Genomic DNA, 27626 nt, shown 5'->3' on the forward strand with positions numbered 1-27626 from the left:
CCCAAAACTGCATGTGATTATCATAAAGTGGGCATGTCTGTAAAGGGGAGACTCGTGGGTACCCAGAGTTAAAAACAAATTTGCGCGTTATTATCACGCTTACTTTGACAGCCCCACATTATTAATTTCTATCTATTCATTCCTTCATTTGTTTTTTTCTGTGCATTCTATCCATCTATCATAATGTCTTTCTTCTTTCTGTCCTGTTTCTCGCTCTGCTTCCCTTTTCTTCATTCCTCATTTATTCTTTGCCTTCATTCCTGTCCTCCCTCCCTCTGTTGTGTATTTGTTCCTTCTTCCCTTCCTTCTGTGCCCTTGCACTACTCTGTAGCTGTTCCATTTTCATCAATCACTGCATATTCCTATTCATACTTCAACCTCTGATCATCACTCACCATGCATGACACAATAACAAGATGGAACATGACTACCAGGTTAGAAAATACTCAGAAACAGTCAGACCCAGTCAGATACATTTAGATTCAGTCTTTGTCTCCGCTCCCCTGCTTGCAGCTGATATGAAATAGGATGGATCGCAGGCATGAGTACAGATGAGTGCAGTGCCGCAGCGCTCTAATTTACTCATTAAATTTAGGCTCCCAGACCGACGATGGGACTGTCTTTTTTTTAATTTCATACTGGATTATTTGCTTTGATGAAAGACTTACTGTATGCGTGCTCCAGTAGCTACACGTGCTGCAGATTTGATAAAGTGTACTATTTGATATGTGCAGCGCTGCAGAGGTAGATAAATGTTTGTGTGTTTTTTATTTTTCTGTGTATAATGCATAGTATCCCTCAGCATCTTATCCGTGGAGATGTGAGGACTGAAACTGGGTCAGACGGTTGCAAGAGTGCGTGATCATATGCCAAGAGCTTCCTTAGAAAACTCTGACACATCTGACAGTTCTTTTTTTTCCCGGCAGGAGAGGTATTTGTGAATTTGAGAAGACGTACGGGAGTAGAGGTAAGACAGCGCACGGGGATACGGTGTTGTTCGTGTGGCGTATGCAGTCGTCGCAGATGCATGCAGGCACATGAAACACGTGCCAGCACATGGACGCACATGCATTGATTTAGAGGGTTAAGAGGTCAAAGGGCAGTGAAATGAGAACATACAGTGTATAGAGTGTAACACACAGATGCATGAAAGGGTCACACATGCATTAAGACATGCACAAACACACACACATAGACCCAGACCACATTAGTCTGGTCTGATAACTGTGTCAGTGTGTTACTACCCATTGCTATGCCTGTAGGGTATTGAAGCCATGTACTGTAGTCTTACTCATGCATGTAAGGCCACGACCACATCAGCCCACTCATGCTCAAATACACTGCACTGCCCCCCCCCCCCTCGTCTACATGTAGACAAATAGCGCGAGGGCAAAAGTAGCCACGAGCGTATATGTGAATATTTATGTGATTGCGTGTCTGTCTGCAGAAGGACGTTTGTCTTAGATCTCTAAACCTGGGTATTAGTGAGCGTGTTGCTGCCAATGTTGATAGGAATGTATAAGCGTGTTTATGTGCTTCCGTGTGCACCCATGCATGTGTGGGGTAAGGGGGTACAGGAGTTTCTATCTATATCTTTACTGCCTCAGTTCTCAGAGACAGCCAAGCAGACATATCAAGTGTAATTGCAGAAGCAGAGAGAGCGGGGACCGAGCTACTTTTCTCAGCTTTGTAGAGTGTATCTTTAAGCTGTCACATGAAAGCTTTGCATCTTTGCAAAGACAACTTTCGAGGAATTTTTAGAAACAGCCTTATTTACAGACTCTCAGCCATGCCTTTTTTTTTTTTTTTTTTTAACTTTAACATGGATGAGTTTCATGAATTTTCAGCCAGTGAGGCTCTAGTGATGTTTTGGCCCCAGACAAAAATATCTCAACTACACTACATGGATTGGCGTGAAATTTACCCACGTTCATCGTCTCTCTAGAGGATGGAATCATACTCACATTGATTATCCTCTGACTTTTCCTCCAGCGCCGTCAGTTGACATTTGTGGTTTTGAGTGAAATGTCAGCGATTATTGGATTGATTGCCATGAAATTTGGTACAGATATTCGTGCCCCTCTCAGGATGACTAGACCCCTTCCACAGCAGTCATTTTGACATGTCATAGCAGGGTCAACACAGGTGTAGTTCATAAAATTAATTATGGACCTGTTCTTTTTGGTGTGTCACAGCCATTCCAGTGAGCCAGCATGCACAATAACAAGGCCCTGGCCCACCTAAATGGAACAGGTCCATAGTTAATGTTATTAATTACACCTGTGTTTACCCTAATGACATGTCAAATCTTTTCATCTAGCTCCACCATCAGGTCAAAATATTAATTTGTCCAATACTTTAGTTTATGACCAAATACCTGCAAAAGTAATGACAATCCCATCAGGCTCAGCTGTGTTTTATGTTTAGTGTTAATTATTAAATGTTAAGATGCTGACACGCTAAACAAAGATTGTGATACCAGTGGGCTACTTCCGGGTCTGAGAGGTGAAGCCAACGTGGAAGTGCTTTCACCTTGCCTTCTTTCTAATAGTGAGCAGGGGGCCACTCCCCTGGTTGCAAAAAGAAGTCTGATTGTATAGAAGTCTATGAGAAAATGACCCTACTTCTCACTTGAGTTATTACCTCAGTAAACATTGTAAACATGAGTTTATGGTCTCAGTCACTAGTTTCAAGTCTTCTTCAATACAGCATGATGTTCATTTAGTACATTATGGTCCCATTTAGAGTCACATAGACCATAAAGCAGGGTATGCTTTATGGCGTGACTTCCTTGTGATTGACAGGTCGCTACCACGGCGTTGTCCGGTCTGGGAGTTGTCTACGTTTTCGTCGTAGAAGCTTTAACCCTTTCACAGTGTGTTTTCAGTTCATGAATGTTAATTATAACCTTTTTGGTCGCCTGGAATGTCCTATTCACGGCCAAAATGCCAAACTCAAGGCTTCAAAACTGCAGTCCACAAACCAATGGGTGACGTCACGGTGACTATGTCCACTTCTTATATACAGTCTATGGATGAAACCTGCTTAACATTAGCATGTAAGCATTGTCATTGTGAGCATGTTAGCATGCTGACATTGGCATTTAGCTCAAAGCAATGCTGTGCCTAGCATGGCTGTAGACTCTTTATAAAAATGGTCCATGTAAGGAATATCTAAGGATTCAGAAGGGCAGAAAATCAAGCTCTCGTAAAGCAGCAGTGGCCTCCTGAGGTGCAAGGCAGACCTATAAAAATGTCAGGCTCCCAGCTGGGCTGAAACACTGTAACGTGTAGCTTGGTGTAGGACATTTATCACCCTATATACTATAGCCTGCAGGTTAAAGAGCGAGCCAGCCAGCCAGCCAGCCAGCATAACTCCAAGACTATATCCATGGAGGGAAATAATTCTTCCCACCAGCAAAATGTCTGCAAATTCTGGGTGTGGATGTTGCGTTACAATCCCAGCTACTTTGGCAGATAGTACGTCATGATTTTATTGTTGTCTTTTGTTTGGTCACATAAAAAATAGATGATCCCTAGGTAGAAACCACGAAATACAGCCACTGACTCAGTGAAGCCAGCCTCCCAGAAATGTCAGTCTGAGCCCCCAGCTGTGGCGGGAGACGGCTGACTGGCACATTAAGGCTGGTTATCTTTTGGGATTTGAAAGAGCTCGCTACAAGGTCCTTGTCTGGTGGGACGACAAATGACAGGATATCTAACACGGTTTAATAAGCCCTTGTGAGACTAAATGTAATTCACTCTGGGTGCCGGGCTGAGAATTTTAACAACGGTTACTCCACAGGAATACGAAACCATCGCTTTCGTTTCCTTTTTCTAATTGGTGAAGCCCGTCAAGAGGGCTGTTAAACAGGGATTCCTCAACCACTTCACCAATGGAACCTGAGAAGGAACAACTCTTTAAGGGCTTGTCAATATAATCAATCCCTGTAGATCCTAATCAGAGAGGCAAGATCTTACAATCTCTTCATGCAAAAAAAAAAGATCAATATTTGATTTTTAACAACAATGACGCCCTATATTGATCGGACTGAAAGTAAAATGATCCCCGCGACCCTTACGAATCCTAATCCCTCATTCAAGAAACTGAGAGCTGCAGGAAAATCATGATATAAGCTCCAAAGCTCCAAATCCCCTTCCTCCATGTGTTAAGGTTCACAAGGAGCCCGGTGAGGTGGCAGTAGGTAGAATGATAGTGACAAAGTGAGAGCTGTGGACAAAAGGCCTTTGTGCTGTTCGCCGGTGGTAAATCAGTCCTGAAAAGACTGTCAGCAGCTTTCCCCTGGACAGCCACTCTCAATGTCACACACACACATACACACAGATATAAGCGTACACACAGGCTTGCAAAAATAGACGCATGCATAAAGACAGCTCAGTCCGCATTTTCTGTTGCCTCCCGCAGTCACACACACAGATACACACTTGTTGTGTTGTGCTTTCTGGGCCACCGAGGGGAGAGACACAGAGAGAGAGCTGCTGGCTTGCTGAGTGTGTGAGTCATGGACAGGCTGACTGTCCTCGGGCCTCAGTACACCATCTGCACCCCCGCTGCCTGTACGGCCTCATCACACAGCTCAATGCTCCGAAGCACTGGACACGCACACACTCGCACACACACATATGCATGCACGCCGAAACACAAAACATGAATACAGATAGAGAAATGTGACACATCTGAATGGACACATAGCCTCGCTACATTTGGACCACATACTACTTTTATACACACACACACACACAAACCCCAACTCATACCTTCATAATCATCCACCTTAATGCATGTGAATCATGCTATATATCAGAATAAACGAAGGGGCACATTTTTAAGGGATAGTTCGGGTGTTTTGAAGTGGGGTTGTATGAGATCCATAGGTGTGTTACTGACAGTAGGTGATGGTCCGCGCGCCCCTACCTTGGAGAAACAGACAGGAGCACCGGCACCAGAGCAAAGCAATACAGTGCTGTCGACGGGGACGAAGAAAAACGCATTTTAGCCTCCTAAAAGAAAGACTCACCTAAAAAATTTGCAACACAGTCTTACGGCAGTTCGCGAGAAATAGTCACGAAATTTCCCTCTTTTTTTCGTGACGCTCAGCAAGACTTTCCACAATGTATTTTTCTTACAAATGTCCAGCAACACGTAATGCACATGTCAATTTCTGCTCCAGTCTTTTCAAAATAAAATGATTAAGTTAGGTTTAGGAAAAGATCGATTTGGTTGGGATTAGGCAACAAAACTACTTAGTTAAGTTTAGGAAAAGATTGTGGTTTGGGTTAAAATAACACCGGAAGTGCTGCTACGTTGACTTCTGGTTTCACACGGGACACCAACAGCGGTCTCCTTGGCGAAAGTCCTGTGTTTTTTGACCTACCCATCCACCTCCTTTTTATACTTCGTGGTCCACAATTACATGGATTTACATACAAATTGATTTTGTGCTGACCATCACAAAAAATATTTGAAATTCGTGTCTATGTACACAAATCAATAGATTAAAACACGTGACTATTTCACGAACTGCAGCAAGACTGTGCAACTGAAACGTATCTATACTGTCATCTGAACCTGCTGGCTTTGGAGAGAGCTTAGATATGTTTCACTTTCAGTTCAGTTCCCCTTCAGAAAGAAGAAGGAAAAGGCTGTCTGACGGCAAGATCAAGCGCTGAAAATATTCTAAATATAGTGTACTTAAACAGACATCAATTCTTTTAGGTGAGTCTTTCTTTTAGGTGGCTAAAATATGTTTTTCTGCCGTCCCCATCCACAGCACTGCATTGCTTTGTATTGCTCCAGTGTCGGTACACCTGTCTGTGTCTCAATGCTGGGGGCACGCCGACCATCATCTACTGTAGGTAATACACCTACTATGGATACGTACCTCATACAACCCCACTTCAAAACCCAAACTATCCCTTTAATTTACCAGAAAACACAGCCTGTGCACGTGCTCAGAAACACACAAAATCTAATCTAAGCACACATTTTACACACACACACACCCACACACACTCAGGCCTCAGCCAATACTTGCTGCGTCCCTGCAGGTCATCTGGGATTGACCAACACTCCAGCAGAATTCATTATGGAAACCTGACACAGGCCCACAGGAAAGGAGCAAATGTTGCAAATGTGCAGTATCTGTCTGGCTCTGTGTATTCGTGTGTCAGTGTGTGAGTGTACAGTATGAATGAGCACGAAAGTACTCATAACCCAAGAATCAATGGAGAAGATCCTTTTCATTAGAGTGTCGGTAAAAGCTGCTCCGGCATTGACCCTCTCTCTATTTTGAGCCGTATACTATATACACTAGTAACACAAGATGAAACCTCGGTTAAGAAGTCTTCGTATTTTTATTCAATCGGGTTATTAATGTTACACATCACCACAGATAGAAAACATTAGCCCATAAAAGAGGACTGCGGAATAATAATAGTATTAATAATATTAGGTAATATCAAGTATTTTTACAGTCAAAATGGGGGGAGAAAGTAGTACGATAATCACCAGCACTGTAAAATGCAGCATGTCTGTCTGTCAAAAGGTAACGGCGCAGACTTGAAGCACACAAGTTTAAAAAAAACACACTCGTACACACATGCAGCACAAACCGACGAGCAACATTATCTACCAGCTCCTCGTCTGAGGAAGCTCCACTACAAATACAACTTGTTCCATTTAACTCGCCCCTCCTTCCTACTGTAGCACGACTTTACAAAATCAGTTCATGTACCCCTTCAGATGTTGGTGTTGGTGCAATGGGTGGAAAAACAACTCTTTGATGTGTCTTTCGTTAAAATATGATCAAGGTAAAATAAAGCACTTGTCATTGGACGGGATATCTTCTTGATAGTTAGAAAAACCTTGGATGTATGAAATGATAGGTAACGATTTTATACAAGAGAGTATAAATACACAGGAGAGGCAGGGGTGAGCAGGAGGAACAGGCACTTCCTCTCAATCCGAAGCATGTTCCTTTTAGGGCCGCAACTAATGATTATTTTCATTATCAGTTAATAATTAGATTAATTCTACGGTTAATTATTAATCGTTTCATCTAAAAATTGTCAAAAACTAGATGCAAACCTTTAAGCGGTGAGCTCTTTCTTGACCTACTGTGTGAAACAGCAGTTGACAAAACAACCTCAACTGGACATGTACTTACTCGCTTGTTCTAGACCTTTTGACCGCATTACATGGTCCTCATCAGCTAGAACGGAGCAAACAACATCTGCTGATGAGGACTGTGTGGTGAGGGGTCAAAAGCTCCAGAGCAAGCGAGCAAAAGGACCTTTAGTCCAGATAGTTTTGTCAGCATCTTCTGAAGGTTTTGCTGCCCCGTCATGGTGTTGGTTGGATGTTTAGTGGTATCACTTTCTTATAATGCATACTTAAATAATGACAATCTCTCGTGACCCTGGATAAACGGGTCTGGATGATGGATCGACAGGTGGATGAATAACGGATAGTAAGTCTGTAAATATTGTAAACATTATTTAGTCTTCCTGCAGAGCTCTTCCTGAAAAATGACATAGCTAAATAAAAAGACACCAATGAAAGATATTTTACCACCTGACAACCCAAAAGTTGCTCTTAAAGGTGCAGTGTGTAGGATCTGGCGGCATCTAACGGTGAGACTCACATGCAGACACACTCTCCTGGGCGTGTGTGTAAGAGCATGGATGTGCGTATGAGGCGTGTGTTTTTGTATCTGGAGGGAAACTGGGAACTAGGACAGAGCCTGGAGAGAACGGAAGAAGTGAAGCGCCAAAGCGAGTTTATACGCGTTGAGGTCGGAAAAGGTGATTGAAGTTGCCAGCCTCCACTTCAAAAAAGATGTTACTGCTTTTAGTAATCGCCACGGTCTCGGTCGGATTATACACTAATGAAAACATACTTCTTAATATTATATTCCATTTCTGCCAATAGATCCCCGTAAATGTTACACACTGTTCCTTTAAGAATGTCTTATTACTGATCTATGTAAGGGATAATGTACAGCGAGCCAGTCATTACTGTGAAATAAACCCTGACAGAGTCTTGCATCGCCCTGAAGTGGTTTATTTCACAACAATGACCTGCTGGCTGTACATTATCCCGCTTATTAAACGGCTACTTACTTAAGAAATCAATAATTTGACTCAAAAACGATCCGCCAGAGTCCAACATCAGAACTGCACCCATAGCAACGGTCTGTTATGCATAGCAACGGTCTGCTATAAAGAAATAACAGACTATAGAACGTTGTGATTGACCAATCAGAATCGAGTATTCAACAAAGCCATGTAATAAGCATAACTAAATGATCAGTAATAAAGCAACAACTTATAAACCCCTTATGAAGTATGCATGGTTAGAAAGTGGTACCACCATCTTTGAAATGCAAACAGGTATAAACAGAGACTGTCGGCAACACAAGCCAGCTAGTCGCATCCAACCAGCACCTGCTTGAGCCAACGTGCATGTCGCTGCTGGTGATGGCGGGCTGCACCACTGGCTGGGCAGCTTTCCACTAACAATCCCGTCACCATTGTGGTTTGCCAGAGGGCCAAACGCGAAGGGCTACGGAGGGAAGAGTGTGCTAGCGTGGCTCGATAAACAAACGCTAATCTCCTTAGTGCTGCTTCGGGCTCCGCGGCAGGTTTTGCACACAGCAAAGACAGACTGGCGGCCTGGCTCGCTGTGCCGCGCGGCCCAGCCACCCTCTTCAATTTAGGAACAATTCTCTTTCCATTCCACCGCCTCTCATGTTTACAACAGTAATCCAGTCAGTGACGTCTGTATAGGGGTGCCCAACTGTGCGTTATCCTCCTTATGCCCACCCCTCCTCTTCCTCCTTCTCACACCCCGACCAGAAGCAACGCTTTCTAAGCCAGCTCTCTCTGGTGGATACTGGCAGATTTGCTTGGCGTCAAACATAAATTTTCCCATTTGGTTTGTGTATTCAGCGGGGTAAAACGACTCCTATGCTTTTGTGGGTTGTGGCTAATACTCTTGAACCTGTGGTTGAACTTAACATTACTGCATTCTTTTCTTTATTCATAGCTTTTGGGTGCTTTGAAGCACGAGTGTGTCAGCGGCTGGCAATCTCAAACAGCTGCGCTAGTGTAAGGAGAGCTAGTATTGCCTGTAGTTGTTTTGTTTTCTCCGTCTTATCCCCCCTCTCAGGGGAAACTTGATTTAGCAAATCCCAGACCGTTCAGCGTGATATCTCTCTTTCAGCTGCAGCCTCCTCCGCTCCTCCTCTGAATGTGTCTTAAAGAAACACAGAGGATGCGCATGCTGAAACGAGGTGAGCTGCGTTTTTTAATGCTTCACCCCGCTCTTGTCTTCTATGACTCCCCTTTCTTCTCTTGTCTGTTCTTTTCCCAGTCAGAACCGTTGAGCCGGCGCTGTGGGCAGTACGTGTGAGCAGGAGAAAACCAGATCCCCTGCTGAGTGCTTGTGAGCTCTGCCAGACCTCCCCGTGGTTCTCCACCCCTGCTGCCTCTTCATTTCCAGCATTTTGACCAAATCTGCAGCTCTGGTCTCAGAGTCTCTAAACATTTTTGTCATTTTTCAAAAGTCATAAATCTCTATTCACCTGCTACTTTGTTTCACTGTCTCTTTTCAGCTGAGTCTCCTGAAGTACAACGACAACGACGTCTTTACTATAACATCCTCTCGTTCTGCATGGCCTTGTAGTAGTGCTCCTGCTCGGCCTGGCTGCGGGCGGAGGGCCGACGAGGCAGGGTGGAGGAGCGGGACAGCGCCTGGCTGTGGCCGTCCATCAGCAAGTCGGGATGGGGAGGAGGGGGAAGCATGCCGGAGCAGGACGGGTGAGGAGGTGGAGGCATGGAGGATGAGTGGTGAGGTGGCGGCGGCAAAGGGGAAGAGGACGGATGAGGAGGCGGGGGCATTTGACAGGAGGACGGGTGAGGAGGCGGGGGCATTTGACAGGAGGACGGGTGAGGAGGCGGGGGCATTTGACAGGAGGATGGGTGAGGAGGAAGGGGCATTTGGGAGGAAGATGGGTGAGGAGGCGGGGGCATTTGAGAGGACGGCGGAAGGGGTGGTGGGGCCATGGTAAGGAGGTGAGGAGGGAGGGGCATGTGAGAGGAGGCAGGGTGAGGGAGAAGAGGTAGCATCGGAGAGGAGCTTGGGTGAGGAGGGGGAGGCAAGGGGGAAGTGGACGAGTGAGGAGGCGGCGGCGGTAGAGGGGATGACAACAGGTGATGAGGGTGAGGCAGAGGGGAGGTGGAGGTAGGGAGAGGCGGGGGAGGCAGCTCCGGTCCTCCTTCGGCGCTGCCGCTGGCCGAGGAGGAGCAGAGCGAGTCTGTTTTCACTGGGAGTGTCCGGTAATCCCGGTAGTGACTGATATTGTCCTGCCGCTGTAGCGATACGCGGTGTTTGTCCCCCGCCATGTCGGAGGCCATCATGTTACCGCTGATGGTGTTTCTCCACTCCCACGGCTTGCCGTTTGCGGCTGACACACGCACCACCGGGTGGTGAGGGGCGTGGGCGTCGATAGTGACGATGCTCCCGCTCCCGGCGATGCTCCCCGGGTTGCTCCCCGTGCAGCTGTCTCGATCAGATGGGATCCGGTAATAGGGCGACTCGGAACAGTTGGAGCCGCCGCCGGAGGACGAGCCACCGCCTTCTGAGGTCTTAGTGGACGAAGCGACCCCATGACCCTGCTGCTTAGACATGGCTATCACCTGGAAGACAAGAAGAACATCTTGTCAGAATGTAAAAATGAAAGACGCTCAGAAGAGTGCTCAAGTAGTTGCTCCAGATCAGCTAGCGGATGGACCTTACCTATTGCTTTGTCAACTGCTGTTTCCAAAATAAACTTTCAATCTCAAGAAAAGCGTCTACTATAGAAATCAGCAATTTGTATTGACAAAACAGCCGAGTAATAAAGCTCAGGGACTTTTATTACCGTAAATATTGTAAAGGGTAATAGTAACTAGAGCTGTCAATCCATTAAAATATCTAATAGCAATTAATCGCACATTTTTAATCTGTTCAAAATGTACCTTAAAGGGAGATTTGTCAAGTATTGAATACTCTTATCAACATGGGAGTGGGTAAATATGCTTGCTTTATGCAAATACATATGTATATATTTATTATTGGAAATGAGTTAACAACACAAAACAATGAAAAATATTGTATACCCTCACAGATACTGCATTTAGCATAACAAATATGCTCAAATCATAACATGGCAAACTCAAGCCAACAGGCAACAACAGCTGTCAGTGTGTCAGTGTGCTGACTTGATTATGACTTGCCCCAAACAGCATGTGATTATCATAAAGTGGGCATGTCTGTAAAGGGGAGACTCGTGGGTACCCATAGAACCCATTTTCATTCACATATCTTGAGGTCAGAGGTTAAGGGACCCCTTTGAAAATGGCCATGCCAGTTTTTCCTCGCCAAAATTTAGCATACGTTTTGAGCGTTATTTACCGTCCTTCGCGACAAGCTGTTATGACATGGTTGGTACCAATGGATTCCTTAGGTTTTCTAGTTTCATATGATGCCAGTATCTTCACTCTAGCTTTCAAGCCCACAATTGCATTAACGCTTCATTATCTTGTTAACTGTAACACCCCTAATAGTAACATATTCAATATCCCTCACAGATTTAACTCCAACTACAATAAGTGTTTGAACCCTTGTGAAAGTACTCGTAGAAATTGTTCTGTTTTGATTTTACCAACAAAATAAATCATCAGGTGAGTGTTTGGCAGCTATTAAATCTCTTCTCCTGTCTAAACTATATTTTTCAGAAGTGGCTGCATGCCACTAGAAATCAAAGAATGAAAAATTATGTAATTATTATGATTTGCAGTCACTCATTTTCTAATTTCCTTCTCACCTGAGTGACTCTTTGCTGGCTGGGCGGCTGGTTGGGCTGCGTGTTGGGCACGCGGGGAGTCGACACCGCAATCGGCCCCGGGCCCGGCTCTTTCACTCCTCCCTCTGTGAGCGACAGCCACTTGGCGCGGGTCTTGGCGCTCTTGGGGGAGACGGGCGGCGGCCGAGAGGCCTCCTCGGGGATGTGAACGAGTGGGGGCGCCACCACCATCCTGGCTCCCGTCGGGGTGGCGTTGCCCTTGTTGGCTTGCACTGTGGGATAAAGAGAGGAAGGCATCTCCAGGTCTCCGTCTCCCGCCGCTGCTCCTCCTTCATCTCCCCCGTCCTCCTCCTCGTCCCGCGAGCTCTGGCTGCGGAGCTCCAGCGAGCGCTGCCTCCACTCTGACACCAGCTGCCGAGACCTCTGGGGGTCAAAGGGCACGTGGAAGGTCATGTGACGCTGCGAGGGAGGCAGCTCGTCGGAGGGGGAGATGGGGCTGTTGCCGTTTGCGACTCGGGGCAAGGTGTTGCTGAAGGTTACCATGGTTTCCTTGCCCATGGGACCACGGGTTGCCAGGAGCTCCACATCAGCGCTTGCTCTTTTGAGGGAGGCCAGGGACGCCTTCTCCCTCCTCACCTTACTGCGAGCCCCGGACCCCAGCCCTGCCCCCAGCTCCTCTCTGCTCTCAGACACCCTGGGAGTCTTCCTGTACAGGGAGTCATGACTCCGCTGGCTCAGCACCCTCAGGTCCTTCTGCTGAGCCGGGGCCAGTCTCTGCAAAGAGGGAGCGTCTTCGTCTGATGCTTTGAAGTTTCCCACTGCAAACACAGCCTGACACGGGGAGGGAGGTGGGGAGGAGAAACAAAGGAGGAAATAGACGTACCCAGCATGTTAAATAAAGACTGAAGCGTGAAAATGTGTTTTCTTTAATCTCTGGGAAGGAAAAATGTATATTCCTATTAGTGGTGAGCAAGGGCGTGAATAGGCATTTCTTCTTCCTGTTTAGTCTGAGGTCAGCATGATTCACTCTGGTCCCCCCTCTCTCAGAAAGCATCCTTTAATGACAGGAGGAAACGCTCCCCCTCTTATAATATGAAAGACGACAAGAAGAAAGAGAGTGAGAGGAGGACGGAAGCGTGGAAAATGGCAACGACAAGTTTTCTTAAAATGAAGTGTGAAATTGTTCCAGAGAATTCTTATCGGATTATTCATTCTCTCTCTTTTCCCCTTCCGTAATAGAAAAAGCTATATATAGAGCCTGCCAAAAAAAACAACAAAAAAAAACAGCTAAGAGAGAAAAGTATGGAGAGGTGATTAAAAAAAGAGGCGTTTGATAGCACATGCTGTGATAGCGTTAGAATAATACAACGGGACAATTCAGTCACGGCAAAACAACTAAACTTAATTAAACTTAATTAAAAACAAAAAAATCTATTTGAGTGTATTCGGTCATTCCCACCATGCTGCATGCTGACTGTTAACTACTCCCTGGGGACAAAACAAATCCCTAAATGCCTACAAACATATGCTGGCACTCATTTCACAGACTAAATCCTGAAATAGGAAATCCATTTCAAGACAATTTCACTTCACAGCGAGTTTCATTAGCATAAAAAGGTGTAATTACCTTGAAACAAATAAATTAGGCACTTTAATATAATTTGTTCGCAGATAAATCTTTTGTTCTTGTGCGCTTTGTTTAAAGGGGACAAATTATGCTAATTTTCAGGTTCACATTTGTATTTGGTTTCCTACTAAAACATGTTTACATGCTTTAATGTTCAAAAACCACTTTATTTTTCTCATACCGTCTGTTTGAAAATATCTGTATTCACCCTCTGTCTGAAACGCTCCGTTTTAGCGCCTGTCTCTTTAAGAACCCCTCCCCGAAAAAGCCCAGTCCGCTCTGATTGGTCAGTGTTTCCGGTCTTCTGCATCGGCGCTGTCGCCGTCTTCACGGCGTCACTACAGCCAGGGAGTCACTGTGTGTGGGTCAACCACACGGAGTTAAGCGCCACTTCTACCAGCGACCATATAGTTGTGACATCACAACCTTACGGAAGTCATGACGGCTCGTTTAAATGTTTCTGAATACAGGCTGTGTGCACTTCTCCATGGATCGAGTGTTTCGATACTTTCACAAGATTTATATAGTAGCTAGACCTGATTTATAATCAAGAAAGACATATCAAATCTCACTCTCAACAATATGGGACCTTTAACTAACCAGGTAGACTCCGACGCCGGCTCCTATGAGGTATCCCACGTAGACGTCTATCGGGTGACTGCGGTGCTGAGTTATCTGCGTCAGCCCGGCGAGGCCCGCCGCCATGCAGAAAGCAAACACCATCAGCGGCTTCAGCAGCTTGGTCGTGGTGCTGATGCTGGCGTTGAAATACATCTGCGGAGAGAGAGAGAGAGGCACACATAAATATGGATGCACAAAATCAAATCGTATTTCCCAAGAGGTTTTTTCCTGTAAAGACATTTTTATCCAACTGAGGTGTCATATTCTCACTTGTTTCCAATGCAACTCCACTTATTTGAATAATTCTCTTTAGGTGACATTACATTGAAAAAGTAAAACGACCTGTCTCACATTGTTTTTGTTCCATGGCAATTCTGTAAATGATACCACCTTAATTGATTGTTAGAGCTGTTTTAAGAAGCTGCATATGAGGTTAACTGCATTAAGATGAATATTCAGACAGTGAAACAGAGTGCAGGAGGGACACGGGAGGGGAGACAGAATATATTTATATATTTACATTGAAATTCTCTGCATGCACGCTATATTTCGATGCATAAAGTGGAGGACAGCTGAGTGGCATGGAAGCAGGCTTTGCAAAAAATATCCATTTTAACAAGCTTGTCCATCCAGTAGTGAGCATACAAATCTAACTTCTCTTGGAGAAAGAAGAATCTGTCCGAAGGGTGACATTTCACAGTTTATTTCCAATGCAATTTGTCTGCTATGTCAAGTGATCTGCTATTCTTGTCGGGTTTCAGCTTGTTTCTAAAAAAAAAAAATGTGTGAAAAGAAAGTATGGAAACAAGTGGAATTGTCTCATTTCATTGTAAAGGTCTTTTGAATACAAGAAAAACATGTTTTCATGTAGTGGGCGGTGTAGAACAACACTGAAGAAAAATGACCTGACAGCAGCGTTAATGGGCTGCTTCTCAACTTTGCAGATATTAGACAACATGTTGTAACTCTAGCAACCAAAAACAGCTGCTTTCCTCCTCCTCGTCCTCCTCCTCCTCCTCCTGCCTTTTCTGTCTCATCAGAAATCGGTCTGGTGAGCTTTAATGAGCACATTGTGGGCTCAGCGAGGCAGCAGTGATATGACCAGTAGCTCCAATAGCCATCGGTGTAGGAGGGTGTGTGTGTGTGTGTGTGCGTGTGCGTGTGTGTGGGTGTGTGTGTGTGTGTGTGTGTGTGTGTGTGTCTGTAGGAGGGTGTTACCTCATGGGGAAAATGACAGTGCTACTTTGCCGTACAGTTCACATACTGCTGCTGTCAGTATCGGACTACAGAAAAGCAAAAAGCTGCTACCAATATGCACTAGGATGTAACAGCGAACAGAAATCTGATCTTATTATAAGACAGTTCCTGTTGTTTTTTTAATGTGAGATTTAAATGGCTCTTTGGCCTGAGGGTACTGTAGCCTGAAATCCGTAAATCTCTGAGTGAGTAAACACCATAACGTAATTGTGATTTATGTATGAAGTGACAGTGATTTCATTCCAGCTAGAAACCCTCTGATATGCAGGAAATAGTTTCATGTTGCCAGCAGCAATGTTGGTTAAGAACAAGTAGGGAAGCATCTGGATAGTTATAACGAACACAGATAATTGAACAGATAAATTGTCAACTGCACAAACTCATGAAAATGTATGAAAGAAAAATTCTAAGGGTAAAGAAATGTAGTGCAAAAACATTATTAAAGGTGCTAAATTCCAAATTCAGAGCATATCTATGATTGAGGGATTGCCTCCACATGGCTCTCAACCATAGACTGTATACAAGAAGTGGACGTAGTCACTGTGACGTCACGCACTGGTTTGTGGACTACGGTTTTAAAGCCTTGAGTTTGGCATTTTGTCCGTCACCATCTTGATTTTTTGCAACCAGAAGTGACACCAGAGGGTGGAGCTAAGTACAACCGATCGCTGAATACGACATTTTTTAGGCGACTAAAATGTTACAATTAACTTTCATGAACTGAAAACACACTGTAAAAGGGTTAAAGTTCAAAGACGAAAACACGGACAACTCCCAGACTGGACAACACCGTGGTAGCGACTTGTCAATCGCAAGGTAGCCACGCTTCCGCGCAGACGCAGTGAGACGTGATTGTGTGATGGCGTTATCAGCTGTAACCGCCGTATGAGCGCATTTCAGAGCGGCCGCGATTAGCTAGCCAGTGGGGCACGCTCAAATGCTCTAACATGCATGTGCGGCTCGACTGGCTATGTCAACAAAGCACAGAGAAGCTCAGATTAAAACACACACAGAGGGAGAGCAACTTCATTCTCTGCTCAGGTAGACATTACTCCTCTATATCTTTACATAGCAAATAGTTGTTTGCTTCTACATTAATGCTCTGGATTTGGAGTTTAGCACCATTAATGTATCATCAAGGATTTTGTTGTACAAAATAGGATAAACTATTTAAAAGTTACAGTCGATGAGCGGTTCATACTAAAGACACCCCCAATAAACCACACACACATTCACAAACACATGCAAGCATACCGGATATGACGCAAATACATCATGCTCAAAGTACATAGACACAGGAGGCAAGTGAGACACAGAAGTGCTTACGGAGATATAGACAGCAGCGAAGCCAGAGAGCGTTGCATGCTGGGATGGAAATGTTTTCCTGAGGGGAGAAAGGGGGAGAGTTAGGTGTGAAAGAGTGAAGGCAAAGAGACAAAGAGAGATTTATGTTTTCACAAAATAAAGCTGAGCGGATTCTTGGTGTGTTTACTGCCTCTTGAATAAACCTGAATAAAGCTGTTTGTGTTGTCGGGATCGTGTTTGACGTTAAAACCTGTGTGACTGCCCGACTGTGTGTTCGTCAAACTGAGCGTGCGTCCTTGGACGGGAGCATTAATAAACACAAACAGAATACCATGGGGCATTAGTGGGAACATTAGAGGAGAGTGAATGAGCTGAGGTCAAAGCCGCTAATTTAGAGTTTAGAAAACTGAATCATAAATCTCATTTAATTGCCTTACTAAGGCACTGTTTGTGTGAGTGTGTTCATTGTTGTGTTTACCTACTCCCACTTGTTCAGGGCTAAACCTGAGTGTATGTGTGGGTTGGTTGGTTGGGTGAGTGTTCTGCTGTCTTTGTGAAGACCAATATGAATTTAGGACATTTATTTAGAATCATTTCGGCTGCTTCATATCTTTTCAAAGGCCTGTTTGAGGGTCAAGACTTGGTTTTAGGCTAGAATTACATTTAGGTCAAGTTTATGCTAATTGTTGGGGTCATGGTACGTGTTCACAGGATTTATAATTTCCACGCTTCCCATTCATTGTCTATGTAAGCAGCTGTGCAATGCATTCTGGTGCGTTTCGAGAGACGAGGCGTTAGGTTGGCTGCTCCTCATTTGAATAAGGTTGAGGTCTAGTGTACTTTATGCAAAACCGGGGGCGTCTGGCGCAACTCGCCGCCTCTGTAAACTCCCACAACACTTTTAACCTTTCACGATCTAAAATGAAGATGGATTCAGCTACTGCACGGCTTATTTCTCGCCTCAAATGTTTCCAAGAACACTTTTCGATTAGCTATTTTCGTAATATGAGAGAAAGTTTCCAAACGAGCCGCCATGTAGGTCCAGTTCGAAATCAGACAGCCCATGAGTGAAAGAGTTCGTCCAATCAGGTGCAGCCAGGAAGTGTTTGCTTGTAGGAGGGTGTAGCCTGTATATTTTCTAGTAGTCATGTATTTATACTCCACTACTATCCCTCCAATGCTTGAAATAAAGACAGGAAAATGTTCCATTGTGTATTGGTTTCCTGTTTCAGGGAAGGAGAGCACCTGTCAATCATCTATAGAGCGGTGTGCCCATCAAATGTCCAATGCTGGGAGGCGACGTGATCCCTCGTGTCCAAAAACACCACTGTGGACACGTACCATTGCCATTGGGCATTTAGTTGTGATTGTTAAAGAAGTAGTTTGACATTTTGGGAAATACGCTTATTTACTTTCTGACAGAGAGTTCGATTGTTATCAATCTTCTCAATTAACTTTCCAGCAGAAAGTGAAAAAGCGTATTATCCAAAATGTCAAACTATTCCTTTAAGGTTAGGGCTAGGAGCTGGGGAATGCATTACGTAAATATGGCTTCTCTTATAGCAGTACAAACGTGTGTGTGTGTATTTGTACCATTAGGATTATCCCTATATCAGCTATATTTAGCTGTAATCTTTTCTGTCAGTATGCACTTATTATGCCTGTCTAATACCCATATGCTGTAGCTTGTCTGTCTGCTTCTTTCACGCTGAGCTGCTAAAGAGTTTCTTCAGAAGTCAAACAACACCTGCAAGTGAGATGCTACCGAACAATGAAGGGCGTTGTTAGTCTTGTTTTACAAATAAAACCCTTAACTTTACTAAGCGGCATATCATTGATAATCAAATATTGTATTATTTCAAACATCCAACTGTGACAATAATTTCACTCCTTCGCTATTTTAATCTCCTCTAATCCTCTTCAAATGCAAATTAGTTTTGATGACTCCTCGCCTTAGTTTGCATATACACTCCTGCAAGATAGGGACGTGTAGCAACATACAGTATACTGTGCAGCTACTGTAAATCCATCATTGTAACTCAATGTATTCTATAGCATTTTCTGATAAAGCATTTATTTGTATGAGCAACTGCAGGCTTATACAATATATAGTATGTTTGTAAATGGTTTTGTGCATCAACTAGCAAGCACCATTTATTTAATGGAATGGGAGCAGCCTGCTAGGGAGATAAGAAGCATAAACTAATATCCAGTAATAAATACACTGTATATTTGTCTGTCTATGTTTTCTATTCTTTTGTATAAGCGGATGCAGATGGAGACTTTCTGTGTGCCCATGGATGCTGTTTTTAAGGCTCTCTACATGCATGTCTGTGTCTTACCTAGCTGACATGATGGCGTACTGGTCTTTCCCCATGCAGATGTCCCGTGTGATGTAGGCATTGTTGTCACATGACACTCCCGGGGCCGTGTAATTGGGCTGGCAGACGGTGAGGAAGAATGGGGCGTGGTAACCGGTAGCTAACTGGATGACATCTGTCACCAGGGCTGTTGCCAGGAGACCGAACACATGAACACCTGAGGGAGAGACGGAGATAGAGATGGTAAGGCAGCCTTGGTAGATGATCTAAGAGCCCCTGGTGGTTTCTTCACTATGAGCTGTTCACTTATGAACACCTGCAGTTGCGAGGAGAAAAAATTGAATTGAATTCGCTCCAACAACCCGAAGTGACACGACGAGCCTTCACTTTCTTACGTTGTGAAGCTTTTCGGCAGACAGTGAAATTTGGCAAGGTGAATTAATTACTCTGTTCACTTCAAAGCTCAAAGTGTGCCTCCGGATATTTCCCGTGGAGCGGTATATCATGCCTATTTCTTTTCCAGTCACCCTTCATTTAATGCATGTAATTAGCTTATTTCCCTACTTTAAAAAGTGGAATCAAGTTGAGGGCTCAGCCGGTAAATGGAGCAATTTGTCTGAGCCAAAATTGATTTCCATCTTAAAAACAACAGCGTTTCGTTCTTTACTACCGTCGGCAGCCTAAAGGGCCAAATGTGAGCTACACGTGGAGACATTTTAATCCCCCACTGACCTTACTTTGAAGGATTAGTCCTCTGTATCGATGCATAAGTTGCCAATTAACATAGACCCCCTTTACACATTATCTAGATAACCTAATTACATTTACACCTGGCATTAATTTGTATCTCCAGTGTCCATATTCCGATTGCTCTGTCTGAAAGGGCCTCCGGAGGCTGCACTACACACGGGCTTGCAGCCAGGCACTGCCGGAGAGGCGGTGCGTAATGCGTGGACACATCAGCCTCAAAACGCCACCATTTAGGGGGAGAGGGCCCGCAAACTTGACTTTGAGGTAGGCCTACATCTCGGCCTACATCTACCTCATATTCAGCGTCTCCTCTCCTCATCCCTCTGTGTGTGAGAAACACAGAAGGATGAGGAGAGGAGACGCTGAGCACAGACAGAGCAGCAGCAGTGATCTCTCTGTTCACGGCGGTCCAGTGAACGGAGGAGCGCTGGGAGCGTGCTGCAGGTTGAAAAACTTAAACCAATAATTGCAATTAACTACCATATTTTAGATATCTAAACGGTGACGATAACTCAAACAAAATGAGAAGTGAAACACAATGCAATATACAACTCCAAAGGAGAAAAATGTATGGTTAAACTGAAAAATAATAACAATAAAAAATAGGGTTGTCAATCAATTAAAACAGCTAATTGAGATTAATCGCACATTTTTAATCTGTTCAGAATGTACCTTAAAGGGAGATTTGTAAAGTATTTAATACTCTTATCATCCGTATGATATGGTTGGTACCAATGGATTCTTTAGGTTTTTCTAGTTTCATATGATGCAGTATCTTCACTCTAGCTTTAAAACTGCATTAATGCATTGAAGGAATTAGTGGCGTTAAAACAAATTTGCATTAACGCGTTATTATTGCGTTACCTTTGACACCCCTAATAAAAACCTAAGTCAAAACACATGAGTCTGAACACTGCATCTGCAATGCTGTCACACTTACGCAGTTCCCAATTAACTTAAATGCAGAGCATAAGGAATCTCTTCAGTGAGGTAATTGTTTTGGATCATGTGCTTTTAATATGCCTCTTCATCACCAACATAATAAGCATCTACGGGAGAATAATGCTATTTGACAAACCATGCGGTTAATAAGACCCTGTAAAAGATGGGCCCCTGAGGCAAGCTACGCCACAACTATTGTTATGTCCATAGCAACGGCCATGTTTCCTCCAAAAACTCCCTCCAAAAAAGCCCCAAAAGGATAAGTAGTTGGACGTACCGACGAAGCGCACGGTTCTGCGTAGGAAGGAGTTGAAGCTGCAGCCTCCAGCATTGATGCTGCTCTCCGACTTGGGACACGTCTTCAGTTTGGACTGCATGCAGTACATCAGGCCCTCGCCCATCATAATCTACACACAGAGGGAGAGAAGGAGGTAAAAAAAAAACTACATTTCTACCACATTGTATAGTACACAATACTGAGAGAAAAATATAAAAGAGAACAAAGAAAGAAAAAGACAAACAGAGAAAAGAATCCGAGAGGAAAAAGGGTAAAAGTGCTATTAATGTCAAATATCCATTTTGTGTGATTGTGATCTACGGTGAGAGAGAGAAAGCTATGGAAGGAGAATGGAGGCGAGGCGCTATCGAATAGTGATCACTTCCAATCTGAATGATAGATGAGTGTTGGAGAGCTCTGCTCGTTTCCATGCTGCTGATAGATTAGCAGTGTGTGTGTCTGTGTGCGTATTGATCAGGGAGGCCTGTGGCGTGTTCGATGGTGTGTATTGGAATGTCAGGTGTGTATTTATCAGTGTGTCCATTGATCCGGCATTTCTGAGGGGAGATTGAATTTGCTTTGTGAGCGTTGGAGAAGATGTACGTTTGCATATTTGTGTGATCTGTGTATTTTTCTGTACACAAGCATTTTTCTGTGTGGAACTCACAAACAAACCCCGAGACACATTAGATCGCTGATCCTCTGAGACAAGATTTATCATCCTGACTCCAGTATGGGAGGATTTTGTTCTTGTGAAGCTTCACTAGTCAACATTTTTACATGAACAGTAGATCAAATGTGGCGCAGTGACAAACCCACTGGGACTAACTGCTCAACACACTTTTTAGCTTTTTGGTATTTCCGACTGCAAATTCTGCTCTCATCAGTCCAGTTTACAGCAGTGAAACAAACATCTGGTAAACTAATTATCTGCCCAGCAATGCACAGGAACTTGTGATATGTGATCATGCGATTCTGGCGTGATCTAGTGACACCACAAGAATCCAGCTGACGTGCAAGGTAAAAACTTCCCCTTGATTTTGCACTCCCTTTTATCGCCACCAACAATCCTTTGTGTGTGTGTGATGGACTTACGGACGCTGCGGGACCAGCGAAGGCCAAACTCAGCAGCATCAGCAGAGGGATGAGCTCATCGCCCGTCTCCACGTATGGCATGGAGAGGTCACGGTCGTGGCAACGGAAGCCCACCATCGCCGGGGACAACACATCCGTCAGCTCCAGGAAGTACAGGGACACCAAGGAGGACAGGACGATAGGGAGCTAGACGGTCATGTGCACACACACACATGCCCGCCGCCACACGCACAAGGACAAGGACAAAGCAAAGAGTGACTAGCATTTAATATGTGCTTGGAAAGGGGTGATTCATTCAATGTTTTATCTCAGCTCCCACCACAAGAACCGACACACCTTCACACACACACACGAGGGACGAGAAGAAAGTGATGACACCATAACATTTGCTTGTGAAAATCATCACACTCTGTTTTCAGCAGAGGTCAGATGCATCCAGATGAACATAAAACGTCACTACTAGTATGACTAAGTGATTCAGCTAGTGATCGATTGAGGAGTGAGTCATGTTGACCAAGCATTGGCATATAAAAAAAAGGTGATTCATCAATTTATCTACACATACCTCTACAAAATAAAAGCACGGCAGCAGCGTCATGCTGTCTTTGGGTTGCTTCTTCTTGGCTTTGTTTTTGGGGGACGTCATCTTGGGGTTGTGCGGCCAGTCGCAGCCTGTTGGGATGACAGATTCAGAGGAGATGTCAGAGAGGAGGCTTCAGAGCACTTTCATGTATGTATCAATATTTCTGAGAGCATCAAAAAGACGTTGTAACTCGTGCCAGGCCTGGACTTCATCTTCTGATGAATGAAACATAGGTTGAACAAGTTTTCAAAGGCTGGTTAAGCCTAAAAGGGTTTATATAGAGCACTAATTAGAATGCAGCAGTTTGAAGAATGAGACCTCTTGTTAGTGTGTTGTTTGGTAATGAGGTGCATTTTTTTTTTTTTTTTTTTTTTGCAGTTTTAGTGAAATCTACAAACAGAAATTCTAATTCAAAAGGAAGTTTTTAACTTCCACATAGTTTTTTTACGCTCTAAATTCATCTTCCTCATAAACTCATGTAGACACACAAACATGCCGACATCTCGGTAACCTGTAGGCGATCACAAGGCCTCAGAGAGAAGAAGGAGCCAAGGGCCCCGAATGGAAAACTAAACAGAGTTAAATATTCACAGCTCTCCCTACAGCTCCCCATCTATCTCCTTTCTGCCTGTCCTTCTATCTCTACATCTGTCCTCTACCCATTTACTTCCTCCACGCTCACTCGATCTCACCCTCTTTACCTCTCCCACCCCTCTGTGTCCCATTTTACTTATCACTTTCTCAATCACCTTCCATCTTTTTCTCTCTCTGTATTTCCCTACTCTTTCTACCAACATCCACAGATGTCCTGATATTTTGTTTGGTCAGTATTAACTTTTTAATATAAATTGCATACCAGCCAATATGATGAGCATACCTCTGAGGTGTGTCGCTCTCTAAAATACGCAATGAAACCTGCTGCACATTAACCATCCACATCTGCTCTTACCCAGGTGTGCTGAATGATGAATCCCACTTGATCAAAAATTGGAGTTGTTGCAGTTTGTTTATTATTAGCACAGGCAACGCTCCCTAAGCACTATACAAGGCCAGGTATTAGCATAAGTAACAGCTTCTAATCACTATAGGGAAGGTGTCGTGCCAGAGTATTACTCTGGCACGACACAAAAAAAATGCTGTAAGAAGAAGAAGAAGAAGAAGAACATAGATAGATAGATTATATGAAATTCATGCATTTGTTTTAGGGCTGTCAAAGTTCACGTGATAATAAGGCATTAACGCAAATTTGTTTTAATGCCACTAATTTCCTTAATGCAACTTGTGATCTTTAGGTTGTAACGGGCTCAGTTTTAAAGCTAGAGTGAAGATACTGGTATCATATAAAACTATAACACCTAAGGAATCCATTGGTACCAACCATGTCATTCTAGCTTGTTGTAAAGGAGGTAAAAAAAAAAACTCTGACCTCAAGATATGTGAATGAAAATGGGTTCTATGGGTACCAACGAGTCTCCCCTTTACAGACATGCCCACTTTATGATAATCACATGCAGTTTGCGGCAAGTCATAGTCAAGTCAGCACACTGACACACTGACAGCTGTTGTTGCCTGTTGGGCTGCAGTTTATCATGTTATGATTTGAGCATATTGTTTATGCTAAATTCAGTACCTGTGAGGGCTTCTGGACAATATTTGTCATTGTTTTGTGTTGTTAATTGATTTCCAATAATAAATATATACATACATTTGCATAAAGCAGCATATTTGCCCACTCCCATGTTGATAAGAGTATTAAATACTTGACAAATCTTCCTTTAAGGTACATTTTGAACAGATAAAAAGCGTGCGATTAACTATGGACAATCATGATTCATCACGGTGAAATACTTTAATCGATTGACAGCCCTAGTTGTTTTTTTATGTTCCTCTAATTTAAAACTTTTATTTCCTTGCGTTGGACAATCAATTTGTGGACTGTGAAAAGAAGATGTTTTTTTCTATTCTTTTTAAGAGTGCTCTCGACCACTTGTAAAATATTCTCTTACCTAAGAGAAGAAGAATAAAAAGAAAACATTGGTGAATCCCAGAAATCAATGGGTACTAAGAAAATGAGAACAAATCATGGCTATGAACAAAAATTAGAGCAAATGTGTTCGTATATTGCTTCTTGCATGAAGCCCATTGTGTTACAGACCTGCTGAGCAAACTAAAATGAACTACACTATTCAGAATGCGGAGAGTTTTGGTCTCCCATTATTGTGCAAATGACATTTTCTACTTCCCTTTTCTGGCACACAAATTGACAAATTTAAGGCAGATTGAATATGAGCAGCTGATGTTGGGCTTCAATCCAAAAATACCATCCTTAAAGAAAACTCATTTTGGCTTAAAGCTGTCAAGGCATCTCCACCTCTTTCTGCCTCTTTCATCCCTCCATTTGATTGTCGTTTGCTCTGTTTGCTTAGCGTTGCTTATTCCTCTCTCGCTGGCACTTTCTCTACCTTTCTTCCTCTTCACTGTTTTGTCTTTTTACAGTATATCTGTCTACAAACAAACCCTGTCTCGGCTTTTTTCCCGACCTTTCTACACCTTCCCTTCTCTTGCCATCTGTCCTTCTGCCTTCACACCTCTCTTCTCCCCCTTCTTTTTCTCTCCATCCTTCTTTCTCTGTTTCTGTCTCTCTCCGAGATAAGAGGGCCTGACCCTGAGGCGGTGCAAGGCACAGAAAATCAAAGACTTCTACAGTCTAATTTCCATGACCGCTAGAAAGGGAAGAGGAGAGGAAAGGAAAGGAGAAGAGGAAAGGAGAATAGGAGAGAACTGGGGACAAGATAAGCGGAGATCAAAGACGTAAAAAAAAAAAAAAAGAAGAATGATAAAAGAGTGTAGCTCCAGTTTGTGTATATGTCTGGTAGTGCTGGTGGTGGGAGAGGGGGTTGATGGGAGAGGGGGTGAGGATCAGAGACGGGGAGGATATTGGGATGGATGGATTCCAGTGTAGCTGAAAGCAGCTTAGGAAGACGCTGGGTCCTGGGTCTCACTCTCCCAGCCGCTTGGTCTCAGTGACCTACTCCAGTCAGCACTTAAACCTCACTCCAACACACACACATACACACGGACACACACACACACCAAAGAAAGAGGCCCGTTTATCTGTCACACCAGCATTTGTCCTCTGGGGCTCGGCATATGTGTGTTGGTGTGACTGCAAAATGTGTGCTTCTGCTTGCAAAGACCATGGCGGTGTATAGACTAAGCAATGCACATCACCTCTGTGTGGGTGTGTGTGTGTGTGTGTGTGTGGGGGGGGTTGTATAGCCTGCGGTGGACAGAAACAGTCTGTCAGTCTGTCAGACGGCGAGGAAGATACAAGACTCAGTGACCACCACAGGAACACAGGAGTGGGGGTGGAGGTGTTAGTATAGACTGGGTGTGTAGTATGGTATATTGCACAGTACAGTGTAGTGTAATGAGTATTTTGTACGTCAGGCTATGTGTTGTTGAGTAGCATCACTTATTATATGCTTTGGTGATATGGTGTAGTGTAATATATTTATATATCTGTATGCTATAATACACAGACGGGTGATAAATGGGAAGGAAAACCCCAATATATCAAGTGTCTCAGTAAGATGTTGGCGCACTAGAAAAAGCTACAGCGCTACTTGGCATAGTGTCTGGAAGTCTAAATCATTCTTCCAAAAAATCAATCCCTAATTTGATGTTTTTACGATGGTGCTGGAGAACGCTGAACATACCGTAGGTGTTCGGCTGAGTTGAGATCTACGAAGGCCGTATTATATACGATTCAAATCACATTCAGGGAACCCTCGTGCCCTGCTGGGAAGCATCTACCTTTGTTGGGTTTCTTTGCTCATTTAGTCTGTTTTTTCCTTTATTGTTGTCTAGATATTATAGCATATACTGTGTACTTTAATGCAGTGGTTGCCAAACTTCTCCCCCCCTAAACTGACACAAATTACACCCCCATTTGATAAGATTTTCTACCAGGGTAGAGAATCCCTGATAGGATTTTTGCTTTTAGATGTATTATTACAGAAAGTGCATTAAACCCATGATCGTAATAGTCATACATTCTGTCATTGTGTTACTTACGGATGGAATTATGGTGATAATACATTTTTGCTGAGGGACCCCTCTGGAACCTCCTCAAGGACCCTTGCGGGTCCCCGGACCCCACTTTGAGAACCCCTGCTTTAGTGGAGTATCATTATCTAGTATATATAGTAGTTGTTTAACACGTTTGAGCATAGTAAGCACTGCATGACATAGAGCTGAAACGATCAGATAATCAATTAGGAGGCAGAAAATTAATCTGCAGCTATTTTGATAATTATTTTAGTCATTTTCTTATGAGCAAACATGACCTAGTTTTAGGTTCTCAGATGTGACGATTTGCAGCTTTTCTTTGTGTTATGCGATAGTTAGCTTGATATGTTTGGACTGTTATTTGATGCCATTTTTGAAAACAACCAAATAGTCGATTAATCCAGGAAACAAATCATTGGCAGATTAATCAATATTGAAAATAATTGTGAGTTACAGCCTCAGCATGGAATCATATATATAGCAGAGTGTTTGAACTTAAAGGGGCTATGAAATGATTGAAAGGAGATGGGAAATCACATATGTATAATGCGTAATATTTGATGAAAAAGGAAAATATTTGTGTGTGATGGTGCAATTTCTGGTTAAAATGTTCTGAAGGATGTATTTTGTTTTCGTTTTAGGAAAAACATAGTGTTTATTTAATCACGGAAAAGTGGCAGTCCTATTTTCCATTAGCATGAATTTGAATTTTATCAAATCAGAACAAAAAAAAGCACAATTATTTGCCATAACAAAACATTTTGGTTGATTCCACCTAGGTATAAGCAAAGATTTCTGTATAGTATTTACAATATGACCATATAGTATGGCATAGTATAGCCCTGACATGGAGCGACATGGACTGAACATTCAAATACAGTCAGTGTAAAGTCACTGCTCTCATTATGACC

General features: G+C 43.5%; 1 protein-coding gene across 2 annotated transcripts in view; it reads right to left on the reverse strand.

Annotated features, from left to right (window-relative positions):
- Positions 1 to 9094: 9094 nt before the first annotated feature.
- Positions 9095 to 27626, reverse strand: part of plppr3a (phospholipid phosphatase related 3a) — a 29116-nt gene continuing 10584 nt past the window's right edge. For both annotated transcript variants that reach the window (XM_037746601.1, XM_037746600.1), the window contains 8 exons: positions 22627 to 22733; positions 22062 to 22247; positions 20967 to 21096; positions 19019 to 19214; positions 16698 to 16755; positions 14094 to 14267; positions 11888 to 12697; positions 9095 to 10718 (listed from right to left, as the gene is read on the reverse strand). In XM_037746601.1, coding sequence (XP_037602529.1) covers positions 9672 to 10718; positions 11888 to 12697; positions 14094 to 14267; positions 16698 to 16755; positions 19019 to 19214; positions 20967 to 21096; positions 22062 to 22247; positions 22627 to 22707 — 2682 coding nt within the window. In that variant the 5' untranslated portion in view covers positions 22708 to 22733 and the 3' untranslated portion in view covers positions 9095 to 9671. The remainder of the gene's footprint in view (positions 10719 to 11887; positions 12698 to 14093; positions 14268 to 16697; positions 16756 to 19018; positions 19215 to 20966; positions 21097 to 22061; positions 22248 to 22626; positions 22734 to 27626) is intronic.

The sequence above is a fragment of the Sebastes umbrosus genome, chromosome 16, assembly GCF_015220745.1.
Source record: "Sebastes umbrosus isolate fSebUmb1 chromosome 16, fSebUmb1.pri, whole genome shotgun sequence".
Taxonomy (NCBI): domain Eukaryota; kingdom Metazoa; phylum Chordata; class Actinopteri; order Perciformes; family Sebastidae; genus Sebastes; species Sebastes umbrosus.